Source organism: Eleutherodactylus coqui, chromosome 5 (assembly GCF_035609145.1).
Source record: "Eleutherodactylus coqui strain aEleCoq1 chromosome 5, aEleCoq1.hap1, whole genome shotgun sequence".
NCBI classification, from domain to species: domain Eukaryota; kingdom Metazoa; phylum Chordata; class Amphibia; order Anura; family Eleutherodactylidae; genus Eleutherodactylus; species Eleutherodactylus coqui.
The window spans coordinates 246985183-247012123 of record NC_089841.1 but is presented as its reverse complement, the minus strand read 5'-3'; the positions used below and the strand labels follow the sequence as shown (position 1 = coordinate 247012123).

Genomic DNA, 26941 nt, shown 5'->3' with positions numbered 1-26941 from the left:
GAGGGTTAAAGGTACCCCCATGTGGCCGGCACTCCATTCCTCTCTACCGTTGAAGAAGATGAACGGACTGTCTACCACACCCAAAACACTCCTACTTATGGACTACACAAATCACATGACTAGACAAATATTGATACATTGCAGGCATCTCCCAGTCTCATGCAAACATTAACCCCTCCCTTGCTGCAGCTGTGCAATACACATAACAAGAGACTAGACAATTTGCGCAGTGCATCTACACAAAAGACATTGCATGTATGACATTTATGGAGGGGCCAGGAATAAACATTCTGGGCCACTACACATGAAAGCAGGAAAGGTTTATAGAACCTTCTTATATTTTTTTTGCGCATGTGAATAATGCAGTGAATAGATGTGCCACGACAAACGCAAGAAGGTTCAAATACGCAGTGAATGTGCACGGTTTCAGTCTATGAAAAGACTGCATTTCACGGACCAGAACTGGCATTAGAGCTTAGAATCCTAGAAGGGCTCTCCTCTCTGCGCTGGCGCCCCCTCTACCAAGTGCTGGCTGCATCCTCCGGGAAAAGTAGAGAGCTGATCCTTCTATGTCCGGATCTCTTCGCGGGCCTTGTAAAGTGACGTGACTGGCTGGATTTGGCTCGCAAGCATGTCATAGTGTCCAATCATTGGTCATCATGGCTGAGCATTATGTTATCCCATCCCAATATTTGGTGAATAGATGGACTTTGAGTTTTGCATAAGTTTAGCATTTCTCTAGCCCTTTCTCACATTTTGTATGCCATCCCTTCCCATCCCTCCACTCTCATATTATACAGAGCACGGCCACAATCATTGACAGCACATGGCATTCTGGTTTTCAGTTGCAGCTCGTCGTGTTTCATCATTCTTAAAAGAAACTGAAGCTCCTTTACCGATTGGCCATTTCAGACAAGAGCCTTATCGGACCTCTCCACCTGTACACAGTGCTGAAGCTGCTCAATGCCCCGGGTGCTCCAAGGAACAAGGACACACAATGAGGCAGACAGGACTCAGCGAGATAAAGTCATATCTGGAGAGAAAAGATACGTCCTACGGTGACCACAAAGTATCTGGAAACCATCCAAGTGAGCTCTTGGATGAAAGGAGCTCCTCAACGCATAGTAATAGCCAACAGGTGATAAAACACAATAAAACAGAATAAAACACATATAAGCAAAAAAGTGGAACTATTCTACATAAATGCTGGTTTGAGAGTAAAGAAAATAAAAAGAGACCCAATTCTGTTAATAATGATGTATTTATTCATTAATTTTAATGGGATATCACTAAACATTTTTGTTGAAGCCGGATTCCCACAAGCATTGTGCCTCAGGTGTTGCAATTTTTGCTGTACTTTTTGCATGCACAAGTATAGACACACCGACGCTCTCAGCCATTGGAATGGCCAATTAGTTTAAAGAGTTGAAGATGAGTTCTATCCCAGCACAAATGCAAAGAAAAATAGAGCACGCTGTATAGAAGAAAATAGAGCACGCTGTGTATTTGTTTTGCACGACCAAATCGCTCACACTAAATATGTGTATGTTAATAAGCCCATTAAAATCTATTGTGCTTGCAATTTTTTTGTGTGCAAATGTGTGTTCACTGCTCACATTTGCATGCAGAACGTTTGGTAGCGCAATATGAAGAAAGTAGAACCCATTGATTTTAATGGGTTTATTCACATCTGTCTGATTTCAACCTTAAAGGGGTTGTCCCGCGCCGAAACTGTTTTTTTTTTTTTCAATAGGCCCCCCGTTCGGCGCGAGACAAACCCGATGCAGGGGTAAAAAAAGAAAAACGGATAGTACTTACCCGAATCCCCGCACTCCGGCGACTTCTTACTTACCTTGCTAAGATGGCCGCCGGGATCTTCACCCACGGTGGGCCGCAGGTCTTCTCCCATGGTGCACCGTGGGCTCTGTGCGTTCCATTGCCGATTCCAGCCTCCTGATTGGCTGGAATCGGCACACGTGACGGGGAGGAGCTACGAGGAGCAGCTCTCCGGCACGAGCGGCCCCATTCAGAAGGGAGAAGACCGGACTGCGCAAGCGCGTCTAATCGGGAGATTAGACGCTGAAATTAGACGGATCCATGGCGACGGGGACGCTAGCAACGGAGCAGGTAAGTGAATAACTTCTGTATGGCTCATATTTAATGCACGATGTATATTACAAAGTGCATTAATATGGCCATACAGAAGTGCTTACCCCCACTTGCTTTCGCGGGACAACCCCTTTAATCCCTTTTTTACTTTTGGGATATTGCAGCACTAAAAATAGTAATATTAAGCTGCCTTCGCATCTGCAAGGGGGATTCCATTTTCCTGTTCCATTCGGGGAGCAGGAAGGGGGAATCCCCTGGCTGAATGGGTCATCTTATGAAAGAAACGAACAATGCCGAAGTGACCCCATTGACTATAATTGGGTCAATTCGGGTTCTCCTCAGCTGCCCGGCATTTTACTGGAAGAAAAGGTTGTGCATGCAGCACTATTTCTTTCGGTATACTGTGCCGCATCGGCAATGGAAGCTCCGCCTGGAGGATCCAACGCAGATGTGAAGGCAGCCTTAAAGGGGTTGTCTCGCGGCAAGCATCAAAATTTTACATTACCCCATTCCCCCTGTCACCCCCTGGCATAAAATAGCAAATTAAAGCGGTTTTTAAACTGCTTGCTACTCACCGATCCGACGAAATAAGGAGTTATAAAAATCTTCTCCCAAAGATGGCCGCCGGTCCTTTCCCAGGGATGCACTGTGGTTTTCTCCCATGGTGCACCGCGGGTCTTCTCCCATGGTGCACCATGGGCTCTGTGCGTTCCATTGCCGATTCCAGCCTCCTGATTGGCTGGAATTGGCACACGTGACGGGGCGGAGCTACGATGACGACGCGGTGACCAGCTCTCCGGAACGAGCGGCCCCATTCACCAGCCAGAAGCACGGACTGCGCAAGCGCGTCTAAAAACGCCAGAAGACATCAGAATTAGACGGATCCATGGCAACGGGGACGCCAGCAACGGAGCAGGTAAGTGAATAACTTCTGTATGGCTCATATTTAATGCACGATGTACATTACAAAGTGCATTAATATGGCCATACAGAAGTGTATAACCCCACTTGCTGCCGCGAGACAACCCCTTTAATGCTATAACTAATGATATTGTTTTATGATTTTCTTACATATAGTACTAGTTACTTATTATGTCTTTGGTGGGGAGCTGTTATATTTTGCTCCTGAACAAATCTGCTGCTGTTATTTTACAACACAAATGCGAGCATCACACATCACATGGGACGACGCGATTCACCATGTCAAAACAACATGTTGTTTAAGACGTAAAGTTGGAGAAGAGTGACTAGTGTACGCACAGTGCTGCTATCTCATACCCCATATTTCAGTATTTACTCGCTCTTCACAAGTGCATAACATCAGGATCAGAGGTGGATTCAGATGGGGACCTTGTTTGTTCCATTTAGTTTTATGTTTCTTCTAATATTAAGGATATTTGTGTGCAGCTTCAATGTGAGATCTGAAGAATGAGTCACCACACGTCTTGCTCCATCCTGCCCAGGAGTTGTATGAATGTGCTGCCCACAGGGAAATGACGCCTTGTATCTGATAAAAGAGGGTTTTCTGCTCTCAACTTCTTTTAGAAGTTCAGGGGAAAGAACTACAGCTGGCAAGAAATTAACAGTCAAGGAAGTGTTGAAAGACGTTATGATATGATGACACTAAGTGCTGCGCGCCGGGTCCTGCTGGGGACTTGTCTACTGCTCCTGCTCAGCTTCCATGGCTTTAAGGGTGAGTGTCAGTCCTATATAACATGTTGTGCTTGTGTATTTGTGACTTCATTAGGGGGAAAGAAATCTGTCTTGGAATAGTATATTAGAATATACGCCGTTTTGTGCAACTTTCTTCTCATTGGCGTTATAGCATGATAATAATGCAACCCTGATTCCAAAAAAGTTTTGATGCCTTGTAAAATGTAAAGAAAAAAAGAATGTAATAAATTGAAAATCTCATATAAGCATATTTTATGCACAATTGAACATATCAGAAGGGGAAAGGGAGACATTGCTTCCATTTTATTTTTAAAAATGAACTCATTTAAAAATTGATGGCAGCAACACAAAGTTGGGACAGGGTTAACAAAAAGCTGGAAAAGTAAGTGATACTAATGAAAAACAATTGTAGGGTCATTTTTCTAGTAAGTCACATGACTGGGTATAAAAAGAGCATGCTAAAGAGGCAGAGTCTCTCAGAGGCAAAGGTGGTCAGAGGTTCACCAATCTGTGAAAAAACTGCATTTAGAAATTGTGGAACAATTTCACAAAAGTGTTCCTCAATGTAAAATTGCAAAGACTTTGAATATCCCACCATCTACGATATGTAATATCAAAAAAATTCTGAATTAGGAGAAATTTATGTGCACAAAGGACAAGGGTGACGGTTAATATTGGATGCTTGAGATCTATGGACCATCAGGTGTCACTGCATTAAAAACAGGCATGATTCTGTAATGCAAATCACTGGGCTCAGGAATACTTCCAGAAATCATTGTCTGTGAACACAGTTCAATCATCATGTAAACCACAAGTGTAAGTTAAGGCCGTATCATGCAAAGAAGAAGCCATATATCAACACGATCTGGCTTTGCAGAAGAAGAGTCCGAGTATAGAACTCACTTGCCTGCAGTCCAGACCTTTCACAAGTAGAAAATATTTGGTGCATTATGAAACAAAAAATATTGTAAGATGACTCCGGATTGCTGAGCATCAGACAAGAATGGGACAACATTCCTCTCCCAAAACTCCAGTAATTGGTCTCCCAGCTTCCTAGACATTTACAGACCGCTATATAAAGAAGAGGGGAGGCTACATAATGGTAGACACGACACTGCCCGACTTCTGTGAGATGTGTTGCTGCCATCAATTTCTAAATGAAATAGTAAAATGTCTCCCTTTCCCCTTCTGATATGTTCTATTGTGACTAAAGTATAGTTATATGAGATTTCTAAATCATTACATTCTAGTTTTCTTTACATGTATCTATATTTACACAGTGTTTAACTTTTTTGGAATTGCAGGCAACCTCTGCAGCGATGATTATCAGTGAAGGGCTTAAAATATAAGCCCTTCCCTGAAAATCAGCCCTAGCTGTAAAAAAAATTTTTTTTAAATTATACTCAACTAGAAGAGCCATCTGGCTCTTCTCTCCAGCCCTGGCAGTCTTTTTCTGTGTTCTGGAGGCCAGGGATTGAAAAACCCCCACCCCCAGAAAGCACTGGTCTCATTGGCTCAGCGCTCAGCCCTTGAATGACAGCTGAGCGCTGCCTGTGATTGGCTGAGGGCTGTAAATAATCACAGGCAGCACTCAGCTGTCATTTAATGGCTGAGCACTGCCTGTGATTATTTACAGCCCTCAGCCAATCACAGGCAGCGCTCAGCTGTCATTCAAGGGCTCAACCAATGAGACCAGCACTTTCTGGGGTTTTGCTATCCTCGGCCTCCAGAAGAAAGAAGATGACTGCCGGGGTCAAAGAGAAGAGCCGGACGACTCTTCTAGGTGAATATAATTTTTTTTACTGTTTTTTACACCTAGGGATGCTTTTCAGGGTATGGCTTATATTTCAAGCCCTTCCCAGAAAATCATCTCTGCAGGGGTTGCCTGTAAACAACTGCTTTCAATGGGGCCGCAGCACTGCTGACCCCATTGAAAGCAATTGGATAGCATCACGGATTTCTGCCACAGCTGTAACAGCTGTGTCAGAAGATTCCTTTACCCTTGCGGTCCCCGCAGGGCTGAAGGAGTCCTCTGCTATAGCTGTCAGAGCTGTGGCAGAAGTCCACGATGTACTCCTTATGTCTTCAATGAGGCTGGCGCTGCTGCCGCCGGCCCCATTGAGAGCACCGAGCCTTATCGCAGATTTTTTTCTCTGCGCTGCGAGGCTTGAGAGTAAAAATCGCACATGAGTATGAAACCATTGAAAATCATTGGTTTCATGATAATCACTCTCGCATCGCAAGAAAAAATATCGCTATTGGGTAGGCAGTAGGCACCCTAAAATTGTGATTAAATTTTTGTCCGACTCCCATAGGAAATAAAGAGAATTCTTAAACAAGAATCATCAAAAAATAGGACAAGCTACATTCTCATGAATAGCTAAGCACTAGCTGTAATTGGCTGAGCGCTCAGCCAATAGCTAAGCACTAGCTGTTATTGGCTGAGCGCTTATCTAATCAGTACAGTCCTTTCAGGAGGCGGGGATTTTTAAGTCCCCGCCTGCTGAAAGTGCTGGACAGCAGTGCCGGGGAGTCAGCCTTAGGATGCGTCTGAGCGGCAGAGAGGTGAGTTAATTTTTTTTTCTTTTTTTAACCAGTTAATGATGATTTTCAGGGAAGGGGTTATATTTCAAGCCCTTCAAATCATACTGCGGGGCTTGCCAGAAACCACTGCTTTCAATGGGATCGGCAACAGGATCCCATTGAAAGCATTGGAATAGCATGCTGCACTTCTGCCACAGCTGTCACAGCTGTGACAGCTGGGGCAGAATTCCGTGGTAGTCTCCCTATGTTTTCAATGGGGCTAGCGCTGCTGGCGATGTTCCAGCGATTTTCTAGCATTTTTTTGCGCTGCGAGGCGAGTATTTTCACTTGCTCTCGCAGTGCAAGATAGAGAAAAACGCCAGTGGGTGTCCACCCTCAAACAGATAGAAATAACTAAATAGGAGAACTTGTAAACTCCTTTGCGGACAGCTTCCCCAATGATTACCAGCGGTGTACTCTGTATTAACTACTGTACAGATACAATGGAAGTGAGTTTGTGATTTGGCACAATTATCAGTCATATGTGTTATTTGTGGTTTTAGGTTCCTTTTAGACGAGCCGATTATTGTTTGAATTAGCGAGTGACTCCACCAGTAGATCGTCGCTGTCGTACAGCCTGTTTAGTGCAGATACATCGTTGGTTCATTCTAATGAGACTCATTTAGAATCATTCAGTCTTTCACATTTGCTGTATAAGTGAATGAAAGGGACTGATTGATCGCTGTCTAGACCAAACGATAAGCAAACGAGTCAACGATGATATTTATGTCTGCATTAAATGAACGACGAATGAAAAATGAATGATTATCATTCATTGTTCAGTCCAAACGATTATCGTTCACTTTCGCTCGTTTGAATGATAAATATTCCGTTTACAAGCACGCTGCCACAGAACTCTAGATCTACTTGGTTATCTTATCTCTGCCCCCTTTGTAAGCTGATTCTACTAAGGCCATGGATAGGTCTGCTCTGGTTATGGGGCAGCCATGTGCAGTTAAAGCAACACATTGGACACATAAGCAGCCCTGTTTAATTTTTGAGCCCGATGCTACTTGCTTTCATACTAATTGAACGTATTTTGGAACGTTGACATGCGAAATATTATTAGCTCTTTCAATATCTGGAATCATAGTCACTACACAATGAACACAGCTCATTAAGAAGATGACTGATATCTATGGGAACTTCATGCATTGATATTTTATGTCGCGCACTAACTAGACTTGACGGCTCCTCATAATACATCGGTCTGGTTATTGAACAGGGAAATCTATATTAATGCTGTAGGGCAAATGTGGGAATTCTAAAATTCTTCACAACAGTCATGTTATTAGAAGAATGTTCCCACTTGTAAAATAACTGAGGGCTTTAAAAAAATTTAATTTTTTAATACACACATGTGCAAGCATGAGGTGTTCTTATATTAACCGGGCTATCCTTATATCTGTGATCAGGTTCATGCTGCCCAAACCACCCAGGATAGAGGTGCCTATTGCCCTCTTTTGTGTATAGGAAGAGTGCTGTCAGTCTTAATGCAGTGGGCGGGCAGAGGCTGGCACGGCCCACCATCATGACTCACAGCTCAGCTCCGAGTCAAACTTCAAGGTGTATATATCCTCAAACGTCCCATCATTTGTCCAAAGTTTATGCTGCTTGTGGTTCGGGCAGCATAAACCTGAAGACACAATCCCTTTAAGTAATAAGATCCGTCAACAGCAGCGAACGTGTGTGCTGACTTTTTCTACTGTATGGAGCACCAGGAGAGCTTTTACATTAGTTGTCGTTAGAAAAAAAAATGTCCCTCTTTGCTGTATCTATAAAATTGAGATGGTACTTGTAAACATTGTAGCTAAAAATGCAACAATATACATTATTAGTATCAGCAAGCATAAGGACTATAGACTGGCTACTTTAATAGAGACACCCATCTAATAGCATACTGGACCTTCTTTAGTCTTCAGAACTGCAGCAATTCATTACGGCATCCATCCTCAGGTATTAAAGGACTCAGCGTGTGCCAAGAAAACATTTCCCACTCAATTGCTCCAACCCCAAGACCCTGAACTGTTGACATCTGAAAGGAAGGGTTCAGCGATTCATACTGCTTGTGCCAAATTCTGTCCTTCCGATCAGCATGGTGCACCAGAAATTTGGATTAATCTGAGCAGGTGATGTTTTTCCACTGCTCAGTGATCCAATATTTGTGCTCTTTTGCCCACTGGACTGTAGACTTTCTGTTTCTGTTATTCAGTTTATGACCCATTTCTGTCTATCTGCTGTTATAGCCATTGTGCTAAGAGATAATGATTTGTACATTCAGATGAACGTGTTAGTTGGAGCATCAGCATTGTATTTGGCTAATACCGTGTATCCCCAGAAATAAGCCCTACCCTGAATTTTGGGGATTTCCGGGGAAGCTCGAAATATAAGCCCTACCCTGAAAATAAGCCCTAGCTGTGTTACATTAAAACAAACCAATACATTACCTAGCAAGATCAGTCAGCATCCCTCCTGCTGCTCTCCGAAGCTCTGGCAGGCTTCCTGCAGTCTTCAGTCGCCCACAGAAGATCGCTTCTTAGTTACAGGATTCATAAATCTTGCCTCCAGGAAGTGATGGCTGTGATCGGTTCTCCAGAACTGCTCAGCCAATCAATGCAGCATTTGATGAATCAATGCAATGGCACTCAAGAACCAATCACAGCCATCGTGTTGTGCAGGCGGGATTTATAAATTGGCTGAGCCGCGGCATTGATTGACCAATTCATAAATTCTGCCTCCACAACGTGAAGGCTGAGATTAGTTCTCGAGCACTGCTCAGCCAATCAATGCAGTGCTCGAACTAATCACAGTCATTGCATTGGTTCATCAAGCACTGCATTGATTGGCAGAGCAGCTCTGGAGAAACAATCACAATCATCATTTCCTGGAGGCAGGATTTATGGATCCCGTAACCAGGAAGCAATCTTCTATGGGCAGCTGAGAACTGCAGGAATCCTGCTAGAGCTCCAGAGGTCAGCGGGAGGAACGCCAATAAGTATAATAAGACACCACTCGAAAATAAGACCTAGTGGCTCTTTTGGGGCAAAAATTAATATAAAACAGGGTCCTATATTGGGGGAAACACAGTATTTGCTTGACTGTTCATCAGAACAATTCTTAACATCCTCTGACCCCTTTTGTTGATAAGTTGTTTCTGTCCACAGAATTGCCTGTTTCTGGATGTTTTTCCTTGATCGCACCATTCTCAGCATACTTTCAAAACACTTGCATGAGAAAACACCATGTCAAGCAGACTTGGTTTGGCTATGGGCTATCTGAGGTGGCAAAACATGGGGAACCCCGGTTTTCATGCTTGATCCCTCCAAATGGGATACTGACTATGCTGCGGGAATTCCCATCAAGTTACACATACAGTCCCGGTAATGTGGCTGCTGACACTAGACTGGGTCGAGTCGCAGTACCTGAAGGTCTGAATGGGAGACTTGCAAGAATACAAGCTATGGTCACTACTAGCAGCACAGGTGCAAATGCGGACTCCAGGTTGTAGTAACGGGCAGGTAGCAGGCAATAGCAGAGTCTAGAATACAAAGTTGAGGTTAGGGAGCACAGAAATTAGGATAGGCAGGCAAAAGGTCAGAACCAGTAAGTACACGAATGGGGGCTTTGACACAAATGACCATTGAGACAAAATTGCTTAGGCACTGAGCCTAGGGGGGTTGGATGCTTAATATAGCAACTGAAGATGGGATTGGAGGGGGACAGGTTTAGAGTCAACTTGCTCACTTGATTCTAAGTTGCACTCCGAGGCCCACATACTTAGTATCCATAGAGGGAAGCTCCAATTGTGAGAGAGTCAGCGTCTCTCATAAAGTAGACATAGTTTCATGTTGTACGGATCCATAATATGTTGTCCATACAAATCTATGGGTCTAATTCATATGGCATGTTCCATTACCTTATCATGGATGTGCTATACGGCGGCAACCAGAGTGCTTGCAGGCCTGTAAGACGCCATTGCATGCTCTGCCGTCCAGGCTCAGTTCACATGGTTTTGCTGTATGCATGAGGTCTTAGGATTTCGTATGCTTTTACTTATTCCTCATCATATTTAATAATAGAGAAGTGGTTCACATAAAGAGTATTTAACTACACTTATGGTAGATCCTCATAGAAGAAGGAAACAGAAAACTTCTCTCTTTTTCATCGATTGTGATGTTTTTGTCATTTGACCGCAAACTATAAAGGCCCAAAAACAAAGATGGATTTTCTGTATTGTGATTTTACAGCAAGTGTAACTTCCCTTTATTCTCACAAAGCACATAATGTTTTAGAAATAAATGTAAAGAGACGCAGAATGAATTTAGGAATGGATACTCCAATCAGCCTGGTGAGTTCACTCATCTCGACTCATGATGGTAGTCATGTGAAGATCAGCTGTGCCGACTTGTCCGTTTTAGTAAATCCTCGTATCCCCGTGCAGTAACCATTCTAGATGACCTTCTCCTATAACTTTGTGCCGTGTCTTTCCTGCCATTACTGAAGATCATTGAGTCAAGGGAAATAACTCAATTCTTATTTATTAGTTAATAAACAGCCAGTATTAGTGCGCTTCGGGGACACAGCCCCTTCCTGAGAAGACGACTGGATTAGGTGCAGTTGATGGATTAACCCATAGTTTCCGCACTTGTCATTTTTCTCCTCCAAGTTCGGAAACTATCGGTTCATCCACTCTACCACAGTTAGTCAAGCCATTTTCTGAGGAACGGGTTGGGTCCCCGAAATGTGTTAATACTGACTGTTTTTATTAACTAATAAAGAAGAATCGGGTTAATTTCCTTAACCCCTTAGTGACAACCCAATAGTGTTTTTACGTCCTGCCATTGCAGGATGTGTATGGAGGGAGATAGCGCCGCTATCTCTCGCCATACAACGCGGGCGTCAGCTGTTTATTGCAGCTGACACCCGTGGGAAATAGCTGCAATCAGCCGCATGGCCGATCGTGGCTATTAACCCTTTAAATGCCGCTGTAAATTCTGACAGCGCCATTTAAATCCCCTGAACAATGTTTGGGGGTCCCGTACAGCCCACCCCGTTGTGAGATCGGGGGAGCGGTGCAGATGTCATGGCAACTGGGGGCCTTCTGAAAGCCGCAGAGATGCCGTAGGAGACTGTCTATTAAGCCATCCCCGTGGGGTGGCTTGATAAACTTCCTGTTAAAAAGCTGTATGACGTAATGCTATAGCATTACGTCATACTGCAAGAGCGAACAAAGCATTGCTTATTGTGGTCCCCCCTGGGGAATGAAAGAAAGTGTAAAAAAAACAATAAACTTTTATTACTTTTTTTAAAAATAATTAGTAAAAGTTAAAAAAAAACTTTTGTCATATTTGCAATAAGAGAATCTAAATAATAAAGCAAAAATATTTATTTGCTATCGCTGCATCCGTAAAAGTCCGATCTCGGAAAGAAATGCATTATTTATGCCGCTCCGTGAACGTCGTCCGAGAAAAAAAAAAGAACAGCAGAAATGAGCTTTTTGGGTCACCCTGTCTCCAAGAAAAAATGTAATAAAAAGTGATCAAAAAGTTGTTTGTATACAAAAATGGTACCAATGGAAATGTCAGGACATCCCGCACTAAATGAGCCCTCACACAACTATGTCGCCAAAAAAATAAAAAAGTTATTGTGCGCAGAAAATAGAGACAGACAATAATTTTAAAAAATTAAATATTAAAAAAAAAAAAAGTACTACAGCAAAAAAAAAAAAACTATACAAGTTTGGTATCGTAGTAATCGTACCAACCCATAGAATAAAGGTATCATGTCATTTTTGTTACAGTTTGTGCGCCGTAGAAACAAGATGCACTGAAAGATGGCGGAATGTCATTTTTTTCCGATTTCTCTCCACTTAGAATTTTTTAAAGTTTTTCAGTACATTATATGGTACATTTAAAAGTACCATTCAAAAATACAACTCATCCCGCAAAAAAACAAGCCATCATACAGCGACGGCGATGGATAAATAAAGGAGTTACGATTTTTTAAAAGGGGGGGAGGAAAAAACGAAAATGGAAAAAAGCAAAAAAAGCTCCGTCACTAAGGGGCTAACTAAATGACCTTTTTGGTCAAAAGGGTTGTGCCTAGGGTTCATGGTTTCTAATTTTCTGCAAGTTACATTACTGAGCTCCGTTATATACGGTGGGGAAACTTGGACTGGCAGAACCTTACATTTCTTTTCTGTTTCCTTCATTTAAATGATATTCTCAGCAGAAGTCACTCCACCATACTCTTCTCTTCTCTGGAGAGCTCAGAGGTCCTCCTTCAAAGGGTTTTCCTGGCCATCAGTTTTAGACTGAAGGGTTGCCGTCTCTTTCATCCGCCCTGAGAGCTTGGAGTGGATAAGCCACTGACAGCACTGGGAGATGGTTATTGCAGTGCCTGTTGCGGACCAGCTGAATGCCTGGTGGACAAGGACTGTCAGTGCAGAGGACTACACTTGTTGAGCCTGGAGGAGGTAAAATGAGGTTAATCTTTCCACTTCTGCATTGTCTTATCTACACTTGAGTTTGGTCCCTTGTTCTTCCTTCTGTTGTCTCCTTTTGCCTGTAATTTCCCCATGCTATGTATTTTAGAGCTGAGCAAAGTCGCAGTATGTTGGGCATGGAAGTGTTCATGGTCATGGATCCGGGGTGGCATTACGGCATCGGTCAAAGCTCACATGATGTGCCATATTGGCACATGTGCATTTCCTGTCAGCACTGGTCAGCAGAGATTTAAAGGGGTTGTTCACTTGCCAACTATTGATGGACTTATCTGCAGGATAGGCCATCAATAGTAGATCAACAGGAGTCCACCATCCGGAATACCTACTGGGCATCTGCTTTTTGGGCTAGAGTACTGAGCTGATGTTTGCGGGAAGCAGAAAGCTCTGTTCCTACTGCAGTGGCCAGGTTTGGTATTGCAAGCCAAGTAGACATTGAAGTGAATGAAAACTTAGCCTGTAATACCAAGCCTGGACACATTAGTGGGAATGGATAGGTCCCATCAATAGTTTGCAACTGGACAACCCCTTACTGTTAAGGGGTTGATTGACTGGCTAAGATAATTGGCTGCTCGGTCAGTCAGTGTTGTTTAGTTATTTAAACCAGCTCTTCTGAATGGAACGTCTATTTGGATTTTTTTTATGGTCTTGTTTGTGGCTCCTGGATTGGAACTGCATCTCAGTTAGGATAAGTCTGCTGTTGTTCTACTTATCTGGGGTGTTTGTACTTCTTTTTTCCTGCACTTCAGTTGCATTGGTTGTATATATTTAGTATGCAGTCTTACTTTTCCCACTATTCCCTGTCACGCTCCAGGGAAAGTCAGGGTCACCCCAGGTTCCTGACGTGAGGCCACCCTCATCAAGTAGGGTCTTCTCGTATAAGTAGGTTTGGGGATAGATTCCCCGTTTTGTGTTTCCTTTTTCCATTTTTGTGTTATCCATGTCTAACTTAGAGTGTATACTATCGTTTCAACCAATACCGCGACGGTTGTAACAGGCAAGAGTTTCTGAGCCACTCAGTTTGCCATGGCAAATGGGCCGATTGTAATTGTAAGACTGTATAGTAGCGGCTTGTTCAAGAAGCATATTTGTGCTGCACATGTATTTATGAAGGTAATAGAACCCACTGATTTCAAATGGTTTGTTCACATAAGTGGATTTTTTTCACGCTTATGACACAGACATGATGTATTTTGGTGCCATTGAAGTGAATGGGCGCTGCAAATACACGGGAAACCTGTGTACTTACTGTGTGTTTGTGCACCATTTCAATTGGCCCATCTGTATTTTTTTTTGCATGTGCAAATACGTAGTGTATTTGCGCACATAAAAACATGTCTGAGCACTCAAAAAACATGGGGTAAGCTATTTTCTGGTTGCGCAAATACACATTGTATTTGCACAATCACAATGTGCTTCCATTTATGTGAACAAGCACTAACAGTGACACCCATAGTGACCCCAGTAGCATTAGTGTCCCCCGTAGTAGTCCCAGTAGTAATAGTGTCCCCCATACTAGTCCCATTAGTAATAGTGTCCCCCATAGTGGCCCCACTAGTAATGGTGATCCCCATAGTAGTCCCAATAGTAACAGTAACCCCCATATTAGTCCTAGTAGTAATAGTGTCCCCCATAGTGGAACCAATAGTAATAGTGACCCCCATAGTAGTCCCAGTAGTAATAGTGACCACCATACTAGCCCCAGAGATGAAACTTGGAGCTGCTGGGCTCCAATGCAAAATCTGTAACAGGGCCCCCAATTATAATGCTTTATTTATAGCTCTGTGCTCCCTATATGGAGAAGAGAGGCCTTATGTGCCCCCTGAGACTCCTAGGCCAGGTGCAACTGCATCCTCTGCATTCTGTATAGTTACACCCCTGGCCAGTAGTAATAGTGTCCCCAATAGTGGCCCCAGTAGTAATAGTGACTGCTATAATAGTCCCAGTAGCAATAGTGTCCCCCATAGTGGCCCAGTAGTAATAGTGGCCCCCATAGTGGCCCCACTAGTAACAGTGACCCCCATTGCCATTCCAGTAGTAATAGTGACACCCCTTCAGGGACGCATCTCTACAGGTGCAGCGTCCCAACGACCAACTAGACACGAGGCCCACACTGAGGAGCTGGAAGGGTAGAGTTGGCATTTGTCATGGTGGCTCTACCAGACTCCTCCCTGGAGAGACACACGCAACCTCGGCCCAAGTACCGCAGCGGATACCTGGATACGTGTGGTGTACTGTACATTTGTCACGCGTGACACCACCATTCCGTCTCACTGTAGCTTGTACTTGGCAGCTAAATGAAGAGAGTCCACACACATAGTTGAAACTTGAATACCTCAATCACTGGGAATGGGCAGTGATTGGAAACCTTTACTGGAAGCTTGTCAGAGTACAATATTACACACGCCATTGCAGTCAAGACAGAGATTGTGAGGTCAGGGAGGAGAAAGAGGATGCCACCGGTCCTACATGCCACGTTATCTGTAAGGAACCACTCCTGGAAGAGGAACAGTCCAGAGGAGGATGAGGGCAAGATCACTCCACAGACACTCACTCAACACTTGAAGACACTCTGCACAGCAAACTCTCCACTTCAGTCTCTCCTTAGAGGTGGTACCTGGAGTAAAAGGCCTCAGGATACCTCTATTCTTCCTCCATCACTTCACCACATTAGGGTTGAAGGTACCCCCATGTGGCCGGCAATTCGCTCCCCACTCAACCGTAGAAGATGATTGAAAGACTCTTTCCCGCTCTCAAACACTCACATTTATAGTCTCTAGCACACCATGTGACAGGACATAAATTGATACATTTTCCAGACATATCCGAGCCACATTCAGACATTAACCTCTCACATTCTGCAGCTGTGCAATACACATAACAGCAGAGAAGACACTTTGCATAGCGCATCCACATTGAAGACATGACATGTATGACATTTATGTAGGGGCTAGAAATATAGACTTTGGGCCACTACATAGGCATTTTACTCACTCAGCCTGCAGAGCTGGTATGGCGGTGGCAACTGCTGTTGAGTCTATGACCGCTGACCTCTCGCCTCGGCATCTGTGCTGCCACTGGACTGGAGCTGCAGACTGGGCAAGTAGAATTCCTGTTAGGTTGTTACACAGCCATACAAAATGAGGATTTGGGACAGATTCGGTTTGTGTTTGACATATGTGGTCTAAAAGCACCCAATCTGGTGGGTTTCAGCTGTTAGCACCTGCTATAGATAAAGTTCATGCTTACCTTCCTGTTTGCCTCCTTTTCAAGCTGTTTCTCCTGTTAACAATGGTCCTCTGAAGTCACCAGATCCCTCTGTAATACTTCCTGCCGGTAACGCTGGGCAGCTGTCATCTGCTTGTGACTGCATTCAAGTTAAACAATGCCGTTCTCTCCTGCACAGAATTCCCCCTTTGTCTATAGGCTTCTTGGTGAGCTAGCTGATGTGGACGGAAACGTCGCCCATTATAACCATATATGACGATGAACTATTTAGAATTCTAAAATCAAATTTACAAATTTTCAAGGCAATTGTAAACTGTCTGATTAGATATGATTGGTGGATGCAGATTTAAGCTGCCTTCACATTTGTGCCGGAACCTCCGGTAAAATGTCGGGCAGCTGAGCAAAAACTGAATGGATGTCCATGGGGTCTCTTCGGTGCGTTTTGGTTCCGTCATAAGGCGGACTCATTCGCCAAGGGATTCCCCTTCCCTGCTTCCCAAACGGAGCAGGAAAAAGAACCACATGACCAGATATGATAACAGCGTTATTCGCTATGGGTCGTTTTACATGGCAAGATAAATTAGAACGAACACACAACCAACGGTGAAGTAGCGATCGTATATTGTTCACTAGGCATTTATACTGAAAAAAACATTGGGTAGTTTTGTGTGTTCATTCAAACATAACCACTCCTCTAGTCAACCCTTCTGTTACCGCTTTCCATTCAATATACCGTTAAAACGCCTGTTTACACGAAATGATTTGCAGCCAACGAATGCTGATTTTTAGGTCCACAAAAAAGATCCAATCAGCAATAATCTAACGATTTATTGCTGATTGCTTGCTTGCTGCACATGTTTACACCTAACAATTCTCGTGTAAATCACTCGATCTAACAATTATTCGCTCAATAATCATGCTGTTACGGAGTTCTAATATTTGTTGTTTAACAGAACTACATTAAGGTGCTTGTCTGCTGACATATCGTATATCCTGTACTATTCTTATCAAAAGCAATCATTGTGCGGCGTCTGGGCGGAACGCCGGCTGTTGTGGGTGAGACCACGGGGTTCTCAAAATGGTTGTCACGGGTGGCTCTGTAATATCTCCCCAACAATGGCGTAACGTGGTGCTGCTCTGCCACGTGCAATGCAAAATGCACAGACAGATGGTGATTAGTCTTAACGGTGTTGTCACGTGACGCCAGTACCTCTGTTCAAGCAAAAGGTTGCCTGTTGTTAAATAAAAGAGTCCACAGATGAAGAGAGAGTTTTTGAACCAGAGGTACACAGTTTTCTTTACTAACATAGTCCAACTTTGATTTCCACGTATAAAGCAAGATGACAGTCTCAGACACAACACTTCTGGCAGCTTCCTTCTGATTCAACTCTGTTACACACACATTCTTCTAGGAGACACTTTCCGTCCCATAATCTGGGTGACCTCTGTCTAAGTTATCTGCAAGATGATCCCAGGGGATGCACTTCTGACACTGTGGGTTAGCACACAATTCTTGCCTTTTCTTGCTTGCTAGTTAGTCCTCCCGACTTGTCATAGTAGGAACTGTTACTGTGAGCTTCAGTCCCCATAGGGGAAATATTGCATGGCAAATTAGATAGGCCCACAGCTGTGCGCAGGCAGAATCAAAACGAGCTTCAGCCTACTGCTGACACGTCCACCTCCACCGACTACATCTCTGCACACTCTCTCTCTCACTACTCTAGTCTTTGCCTCCCAACTTCTTCTAAACTCTCAAAATGCCACTCACAACAAACAAGTTAGGTAAGACAGATTTTGTGATGACAAAGCTTGTTAGCACTTACATAGAACATAGATCAACACAAGTGCACACAAGACAGTTTACACGAAGCGGACATACACCTACTCTAAAGACACCCCAACTCTGCGCCACTACAATTGCGCCATATGTAGCTGCACCCAATCAGTCAACGAATCTGCAAATGTGCGTTTGTCAGCTGATCACGTATTTTGTGACGCTGAAAAAATTATTGTATTCCCCTGGATAAATCAGGGATGGGCTTCCAACAGGGATGATTCTCTATGGGACATTAAGGATTGCATTAACGATAAATCATTCTGCATAAGCGGTGACACAGGAAGTCCAGTCACTTTTTTCTCCCTCCACTAAAATGAACTTCAGCATGTCTCTCCCTCTGAGACTGATCATATGGGCAGTGTCACTCTAGTTGATGAAACCATACCCCTTACCGGCATTGAGGACCCTCACTGTGCCTTTCTTTCAAGTGGTTGCACTTATTTCCGTACTTAACTGTCTATTCTTGCCGAACAATCTGTTCCACCAAATACCCTTTTGTTGGTTCCTCTTGGAACTATTACAGAGCCTATATAATTGGGTGACACAGCTCAGCATAATGGGCTCTTCTAGTTTCATTCAGTCACTTGAGAAGAGCACTCCTGTGCCTGGTTAACATGGGTGAAGAGTGTCTGGGTCATTGGCGATCAGTTGTTCATGGTTGCTAACTACACCATTATGTTAGCTCTACACAAAGCCCTATACTCAATCAGGCCCTTACTGAATCAGGCCATGAAGGGTTGATGTGGCATCTTCTGAAATAGTCTTAGGAACAGAGGAAGACTATGGGCCTTGAACTGCCACAGTTCCGTTGTCATTGTCCTCCCACTAACATTTGATCGCCTCCTGGAAAACTGCATCTATTGTGGTCTTTTTTGCTCGGAAAAAGCAGCTCAAGGCCTGCCAGAGGCTTACTACTGCTGAGTCCAACTACAAATTGGTTTCTGACCACTCAGTCCACATCAGCCATGGCAACATAAACCTCTATATCTTGCATACATAGCTTTCTCCACAGACTTTGAAAGCTGATTAAATGCAGGTAGAAGGCCTCCCGTCCTATTGACTATGAGATTAGATTTTTTTCCAGGTCATTCAAGGTGTTCTCTCTATACAGTGCCTCAAGGCATTGAAATATGCATCGCATCCAAGGTATCCCATTGGTCATCTGAAGGCACTACTCCTGTCTTTGGACTTGTCTCTTTAGGGTGTTAAGTGCCAGATCTGGCACTGCTGCCAGGGTCATCAACCACTATTCATTGCAACATCTTATGGTGATCCCGCCAACAAGTGTAAGAGAGGCTGCAGAGTAAGATACAAATGTTGCACCACACTAGATTTATTGGATACATGTGGCTGTACCCTACAGTGAAGTCCTTAACAGGGTTTGGGGATTTTGATGTTTGTGCCAAAGTGGCTGTAGACTATGTGGCTTGCCCTACTGTGCTGCTATGAGAGGGACTGGTCATCGGTCAAACCATTCTGCATCTCTGTAGGGCCTCATGGCTGCTATACAACTACATTTCATTATCCTCAACCTCCCATGCCTGTGAACATGCAATATGCCCATCGCATGATCTCTATGCTGCAACCAAGATAATGGTCCCAAGCAGGGGCGTAACCAGGGGCCTGAGTGCAAAAGTTCAGCTCAGCCCCCCCTTCCCCGCCTGTACCCGTACCCATACATAATCCATGGTGCATACAGCTGCAAAACAAATTTACATACATGATCTAGCCGCTTGGCATAAGGTTTCCAAAGATGACTAATTTCCTGGACTATGTGAATATTTCTTTGTAGCCTCTTAGGCCGGGCTCACATGAGTGTATGATTACCACGTATTATGCGTGCGCTGTATGTGCATGTGATACATGTTAATTCGCAGGCAATTAAATACATTGCTATACGCAGTTCCGCTCACATTTGCAAGTAGGAATTACATAATATGCTAGCACAAAAAAGAAAGCAGCATGTTCTACTGTACTGCTCCTCCGCTCCCGACGTTGTTACTGCACCACCGCCGGACCATTCACAACAACAACAGTCTATCAGTGCAAGGGAGGAGCGCATGCTCGGGGGTCTGCAGCCTGTAATTGGCAGGGGTCTTCCACCCGAGATACTCACTAATCATCTTGTCATGTGTAGCCGAAAACACACAACATGGTACACATGGCAGCGGCCTGGGATGGTATTACAGGCAACGTTTCCATTCCAGTGAGTTTATACTTCTGATATGAGCAGAGACTCCAATGATCAACCTTTCCCCATACAGCTTACATATTACTGACTAGAGTTACAAATGTGAGGTTCTTGGCGCATATTTTATTCCAATTGTGCGGGCCTATCTGCCCCGTCACGGCGACCTCATTCAGATGGGTACCTACACTAAGACCAGACTTGTAGAAGAGGAGATACTCAGATGTGGCGTGTGTCACTTCTCAATGTGGCTCCTGTCACCATCTGTGAGATTAGAGTCAAGTCGTCCACTATAAAGTATCAATGCGATGCAGAACCTTCTAGTAACTAATATAGCTTGTAGTTGTTACTTCCGTACACATCTAGGCGGCTTCTATTCTACATTATGTACGTCATTCCAGCAGGGGCCTTGCTGTATATCACCCTATATGATAACACCAATGGACAGATACTACGGATGTGAGGGACTATACAGGTAAAGGGTAAAATCACACTGCAATGGTAAAGCGTTTTCCCGGGAATATAGAAATAGTTGCTAGATAACCCGTCACTAGAGCGGCTCTAAACCTCTAATATCCTCATCTATGGTTAGGAGCTAAACATTGTGCGCCCCCTGCAGGCCAGGTCCAGAGATCAGCGGTTCTGTAGGGTAACAGTGAGGATATAAGAAGTATAAATACATAAATACAATGACATTAATTACATTATAGTATATCACATATTGTAGTTTATCACATATACACATGTTCATATAATAGCTATACAGACATCAATATACACAACATCAATGCAAACAATATCTGCATTAAATATAGAACAAGAATACATTTGTGGACATCGATCATATATACAGATATTGATCTGCTAATGCAGTACACAGAAACATTAACAGGATATAGAAACATATCACATAGACATATATATTACAGAAATAAAAGTACACGGATGTATATGCATATAGAGATACATATATATAATATATATACTCACAGTCTCCTGGCCCCATAAAGATCTCTATTGTTCGGGTACAGCTGAGCAGAAACCAAACGGATCCCATTATAGTCAATGGAGTCCATTCGGCATTGTTCGGTTTCGTCATAAGACTGATAAGGGATTCCCCTTTCCTGCTCCCATATTGGATCAGGGAAACAGAACCCCCCGCCGCAGATGTGAAGGCAGCCAAACTCATGGGAGAGATGCTTTTGTTATCATTATACTGTATATTATATACATGGATATCAGTATATTCAAACTTTATATAAAAATATGACATAAACAGGCATAACACAGCAACAAGTAAAGTACAAATATTATATGTGTAACACTGTGTGCACGTAATATGTAGACCATGTATAAAGATACATAAAAAAATGTGGATATGTAGGCCGAATGCAGACGGTTGGGTTGGATTCTGACTGCGAGATTCTCGTAGCAGGATGCGACTCTGTACCCCTGCAGTGACCCCCGGCTTACCTGTCCGGCCTCTTCACCCTGCACTATGGATGTGCCAGCCGTCACACAGCCGCACAGGCGCAGGGCAGAGCCAGCACATCAGCGATGACTCGCACTGAAATGGGACATGCTGCGATTTCCAGCTTATGACAGAACCAAACAGCTCCAAATGGACCCCATTGACTACACTGGGATTAGTTCGGTTTCCGGTCAGCTGGCCGACATTTTACCAGAAGAAAAAGCGCTGCATACAGCGCTACTTCTTACGATATTTTGTGCTGGATCTGCAATGGAACCTGCGAACTGAGGATCCAGCTCAGATGTGACTCTGGCCTTAGCATGTGTCACCACCGCCACTGGGCACATTAGAATACTATTCGGAATAGGAATCAAACAATGTTGGGGCTGCTGCATCTAAAGTATAAGTTATTCCAATTGACAAACTGCTATGTCTTGCATGATCTAACCGATAAATACAATATTGGATTGTGGCCCAACCCCTTATTTATACAAGGCATTTAGGATTTTAGGTGAAGATATTCTTTTTTGCTTTTCATTTTCTAAAAGCAATAAGTAATCAGTGCAAAGAGTCAACTAGAGATATGAGCTCATCAGTCCGGAGAGGTCTTTCATTGCAGCCCCCACTACAGTCTACTTGTAGATATTTTCTTGTATCAGTTATCCTGTTGAGCTAAAAGTGAGAAGGAAGCTTGTTAGAAGTTGGAAGGAAGTCCGAAATCGACAAGAGATTAGGTTATAACAATGAGCATCATGTTGACATAATTACGTTAATGATTCTTGTGAAGAGGTCAAGGGAGGAAGCAGCAGTGTGGCCATGTAGTGATTGTTGCATCATTTTTATACGCCCAGGTGTTGAAATTTGACAAATAATAGAATGTCTAGAATGAATCAAGAATGAAACATTTTGTGCAAGATTTCTATCCTTAACGAACTGATAGCTATTACTGCAGTAGTTTAGAGTTGGGATATTAGAACGATTTTAATAGGCAGTGGACTAAAACACTGGGGGTCAACTTGACAAATTGTGGAGGCCACAAATGTAGCCCTTGACTCCTTCACAAAGTCTTATATTATATTCAGCCAAGGTGGAGTCTAGAGGAGGCCACACAAGTATGTTTTTTCACACAGTTTTACTTGTATCCAGCAGAGAAAAAACACTTTCCAAAACAGATCTTTTATTTTATTACAATGGATCCTTGATGCTTATCACACTCTTTAGCTCAAGGGCCCCAGCTACCTATGTAAACATTCGGTGTGGCACTCTCCAAAGGCTGGTCCAGTGAGATGCGGAAAGCCAAGATAGAGGACTTCCGAGAGTATTACAGTCAAGTGAGGTCTACAGGAGAGAACAAAAGGTCCACTGAGCAAAGAGAGTGCATGTTTCTGTACGTTATTGAAAGAGAGACTGAGAGCAAGCAGAAAGGACTAAAAGATCTCTGGAGAGAGACTCCAGGAGTCAGGGTGTGCAAGGTGATGAATACTCCGGTATGAGAGCGTTATTACAGATGGTGGTTGGTTTGTGTATGTTGATGTAGACACTGGAAAAAGACTGTGTGAAGTTTATCACAGCTAGAGAAAAGAGAGTCAGCAAGGGGAGACATAGAGATAATGAGACAACCAGTAAGCCCGAATTGAGAGAGAAAGAGACTGGCATGAGAGTACTAAGAAACGAGATGTGTTGATGTGAAGGAAATAGAAAGCCAAAGTCAGATGCGAAGAGCCAGTACCCGAATTATTAGAGCTCCAATGCGCAAGTCTGAAGCAGGTCAGAGTCCGTGTATGTAAGTGGAAAGAATAAGCATCTGTGAAGACGGTTGGCTGAGTCAAACCAATGGGAGGGGGCCATTTCTTTGAGGCTCTAATCAGATTGGTGTACGGTCTTAATAGAAAGTCTATAAATCCAATCACAGGCAAAGGAATACGCTGAATGATTCTGAACCATCGTTGGCAAGTTCGGTTGGGGTCTCAGCATTCGGATCCCCACTGATCAAAACCTCTGATGATGCCATGACATGTCAAATGCGTTTACTTACACTTTATTGACCTATTTAGCTTGTGTGGCCCGACACAATTTAGTTGTTTTTTTTAATATTCTTTCGCAATTTCGACCTTTTTATTTTCAATCATGTAAAGCGACACTAAAATGAAATTGCAGAATTCATTTGCAATACAATTTTAGAATTTTAGCTGAAAGAGTGGAAGTTTAATTTAGTGACATTTGGTATTCTCCGACATTGACGTTATACAATGTGCGTAGTGATTTACACGCAGTTTTCTGTAGACTGACGTATATCATGTACACATAACAAAGCTGCACTTTTAGTCATAGAGACATGTCAAACATTTTGAGCAGTAGAGTCCCACTGCTGAGACCTCCACTGATCACTCGGACGAGGGGGCTACAACACTCACTGGAGCGCTGTGTCCCTTCAGCTGTCTTCTCAGTTTTTCGGGTCCGTCTGGCAGCTGATGATGGCCTCATAGAGATCTGTAGCGCTGTCTATACACCTCTATGCAGGCCGTCTTCAGCTACCGTGAAACATTAGTTGAAAGTGCAGCTACTCTTCAAAGTATACAAGCAGCAGCAGAAAGTGTTTCCTTTGAGAAAATGTGTTCTAGAATGTTATACAATAGCGCAGGAAGAGACGGCCAAATGAAATCAAAGAACAAGTAGAACATTTTGTCGCCAAAAAATTAGTGATGATGGATGTTTGCTAAAAATATCAGACCTCCGTGTACGTAAGCTAAATGATATTTGAAATAGAAAGCAGCAGATACGTAGAAAGATTTTCTTTTAACGCTTTAAGGACAGGGCCTATTTCGGCCGTAAGGACCTAACAATTGTTGGGAAAATTTCATCTCCACTTTTCGAAAGACATAACTTTTTTATTTTTCTGTCAACACCGTATGAGGGCTTGCTTTCTGCATGGCAAACTATAGTTTTCATTGGTACCATTTTCCGGTAGTGTCAATTGCCATTGTTTTTTTTACAGTGTTAATCATATAGCATAAATGACATGATACATTTTTTCTGTGGCCAATTTTTTTTTCTAGGTATCTTTAACTAGTGGACAAATAAAACCCTTGGAAAAACAAAAATGTGCTCACCGCCTCTCATCCGCTACCCCGCTTCCACAGTCCGGCTGAGTATTCACTCTCTCCGTGGTCATGCATGTAGTCCTTCACGAGATCCAAATAGATTGATTCAAAAACTGCGCTGACACTCACTTGTTGATAGAACACTGCACGGCAGGCTCCTTACTCCACTCACTAAAGGTAGGGGTCCTGGGATGGAGACATCAGGATACCTCTCCTCAGCTTCCATTCTTCACCACATGAGGGTTGAAGGTATCCCTATGTGGCTGGAACTCAAGGAACCCAGAACAAACAGCCAGAAAAGAAACTCTTTGCACATCTCTTGCAAACACATATATAGGGCAACATCACATGACAAGACAATTGGTTACATTTTCCAGACATATCCCAGACATTCACAGACATTACCTTTTGCGTGCTGCACCTGTGCAATACATGTAACTAATGACAAGACAATTTGCACAGTGCATCCACACTGAGGACATGACATGTATGACAGTTATGGAGGGCCCACTACATTAGCATTCAACTGCATCTGCGTTCTGAGAATGCAGATGCAATTGAAAGTGGAAGTCATCTGATAATCCAAGGCATTGGAGATAAAGATTTAGTGTTTAAGCCCTGAGTGCCGCCTCACATTGGCATCTTAATGAACCTTTGATGCATGACATGGCAGCTGGCCAAGCTATCCGCTCAGATGTGCGGCAATATCTTGCAGAGTCCCTTCTTGCAAAGTCTCTTCTTGACCCTTTTTGTATATTGGAACCACACTAACAATACGCCAATCCAGTGGTACAACCCCGGTCTAAATAATGTCTATCACGTCACTCAGTTCCCTTAGAACCCTTTGGTGTATTCTATCTGGGCCCAGCGATTTGTCAATTTTAATCTTTTTTTAAAGGGCTCTGTACTTGCTCCTGAGTTTGTCAGGTGATATTTTGTGGGGGGTTCATTTTATCCTCCTGCATCTCGTGTGACATTTCTTTTTTCTTCGCGAATACACCTGAAAAAAAACTAATAATCTCGCCCTTCTCCCATCATCTTCTATGATTTCCCCAGCATTATTTATTAAAGGGCCAGTGCTCTCAGGGAACATTCTTTTACAGTTTATATAAATGAAAAATAGTTTAGGGTTATTTTTGCTCTTTTTGGCAATCAGTCTTTCTGCCTCTTCCTTGGCAGTTTTTATGTTTTCTTTACATAATTAGTTTTTCTTCCTGTATGTTTTTAGCGCTTCTTCGCTGCCTTCTTGTTTTAATAATTTAAACGCTGTCTTTTTTTTCATTTATTGCCCCCCTTACAGTCCTATCGAGCCAGATTGATTTCCTTCTACTTGTAGTTCTTTTACTTTTAAAGGGTATGAACTGCTCACATGAGGTAATTAGGATGTTTTTAAACGTCTCCCATTTGTCGACTGTACTATTATTTTTGAGGATGTTGTCCCAATTAATGTCACCGATAGTAGTTCTGAGCTGATCAAATTTTGTTTTACTAAAGTTTTAGGTTTTTTTGTTGTTCCCTTATAAGGCTTCTTATTGAATGATAGCTGGAAATTATATATATTATGGTCACTATTTCCCAAGTGTCCCTGCTCCTGCACCCTTGTGATTCTGTCCAGTTTGTTAGTTAATACTAAGTCCAGCATGGCCCTCCCTCTAGTTGGCTCCTGTACAATTTGGGTAAGGTAGTTGTATTTAATAGTACTCAAGAACTTATCGCCCCTGTGAGATTTGCAGGTTTCGTTTTCCCATATTATATCTGGATAATTAAAATCTCCCATAATAATTACTTCATTGCGCTTTGACGACTCTTCTATTTGCTTTATGAATACGTTTTCAGTTTCTTCTTTTATTTTTGGTGGCCTATAAAAAACCCCTATCCGGATTTTGTTATTTTTTCCTCCCTGTATTTCTACTAGAGATGAGCGAGCATACTCGTCTGAGCTTGATACTCATTCGAGTATTAGGGTTTTCGAGATGCTCGTTACTCGTAACGAGTACCACGCGGTGTTCGGGTTACTTTCATTTTCTTCCCTGAGAAATTTGCGCGCTTTTCTGGCCAATAGAAAGACAGGGAAGGCATTACAACTTCCCCCTGCAACGTTCAAGCCCTATACCACCCCCCTGCAGTGAGTGGCTGGCGAGATTAGGTGTCACCCGAGTATTAAAATCTGCCCCTCCCGCGGCTCGCCACAGATGCATTCTGACATAGTTCAGGGAAAGTGTTGTTGATGCCGGAGCTGCTATAGGGA

At 43.1% G+C, this 26941-nt stretch overlaps 1 protein-coding gene across 1 annotated transcript in view; it reads left to right on the top strand.

Moving 5' to 3' along the window:
* Positions 1-3610: 3610 nt before the first annotated feature.
* SUSD1 (sushi domain containing 1) overlaps positions 3611-26941 on the top strand; it is a 133574-nt gene continuing 110243 nt past the window's right edge. Inside the window, exon 1 of the mRNA XM_066604430.1 lies at positions 3611-3802. Within this exon, the coding sequence (XP_066460527.1) occupies positions 3724-3802 (79 nt within the window). The 5' untranslated portion in view covers positions 3611-3723. The remainder of the gene's footprint in view (positions 3803-26941) is intronic.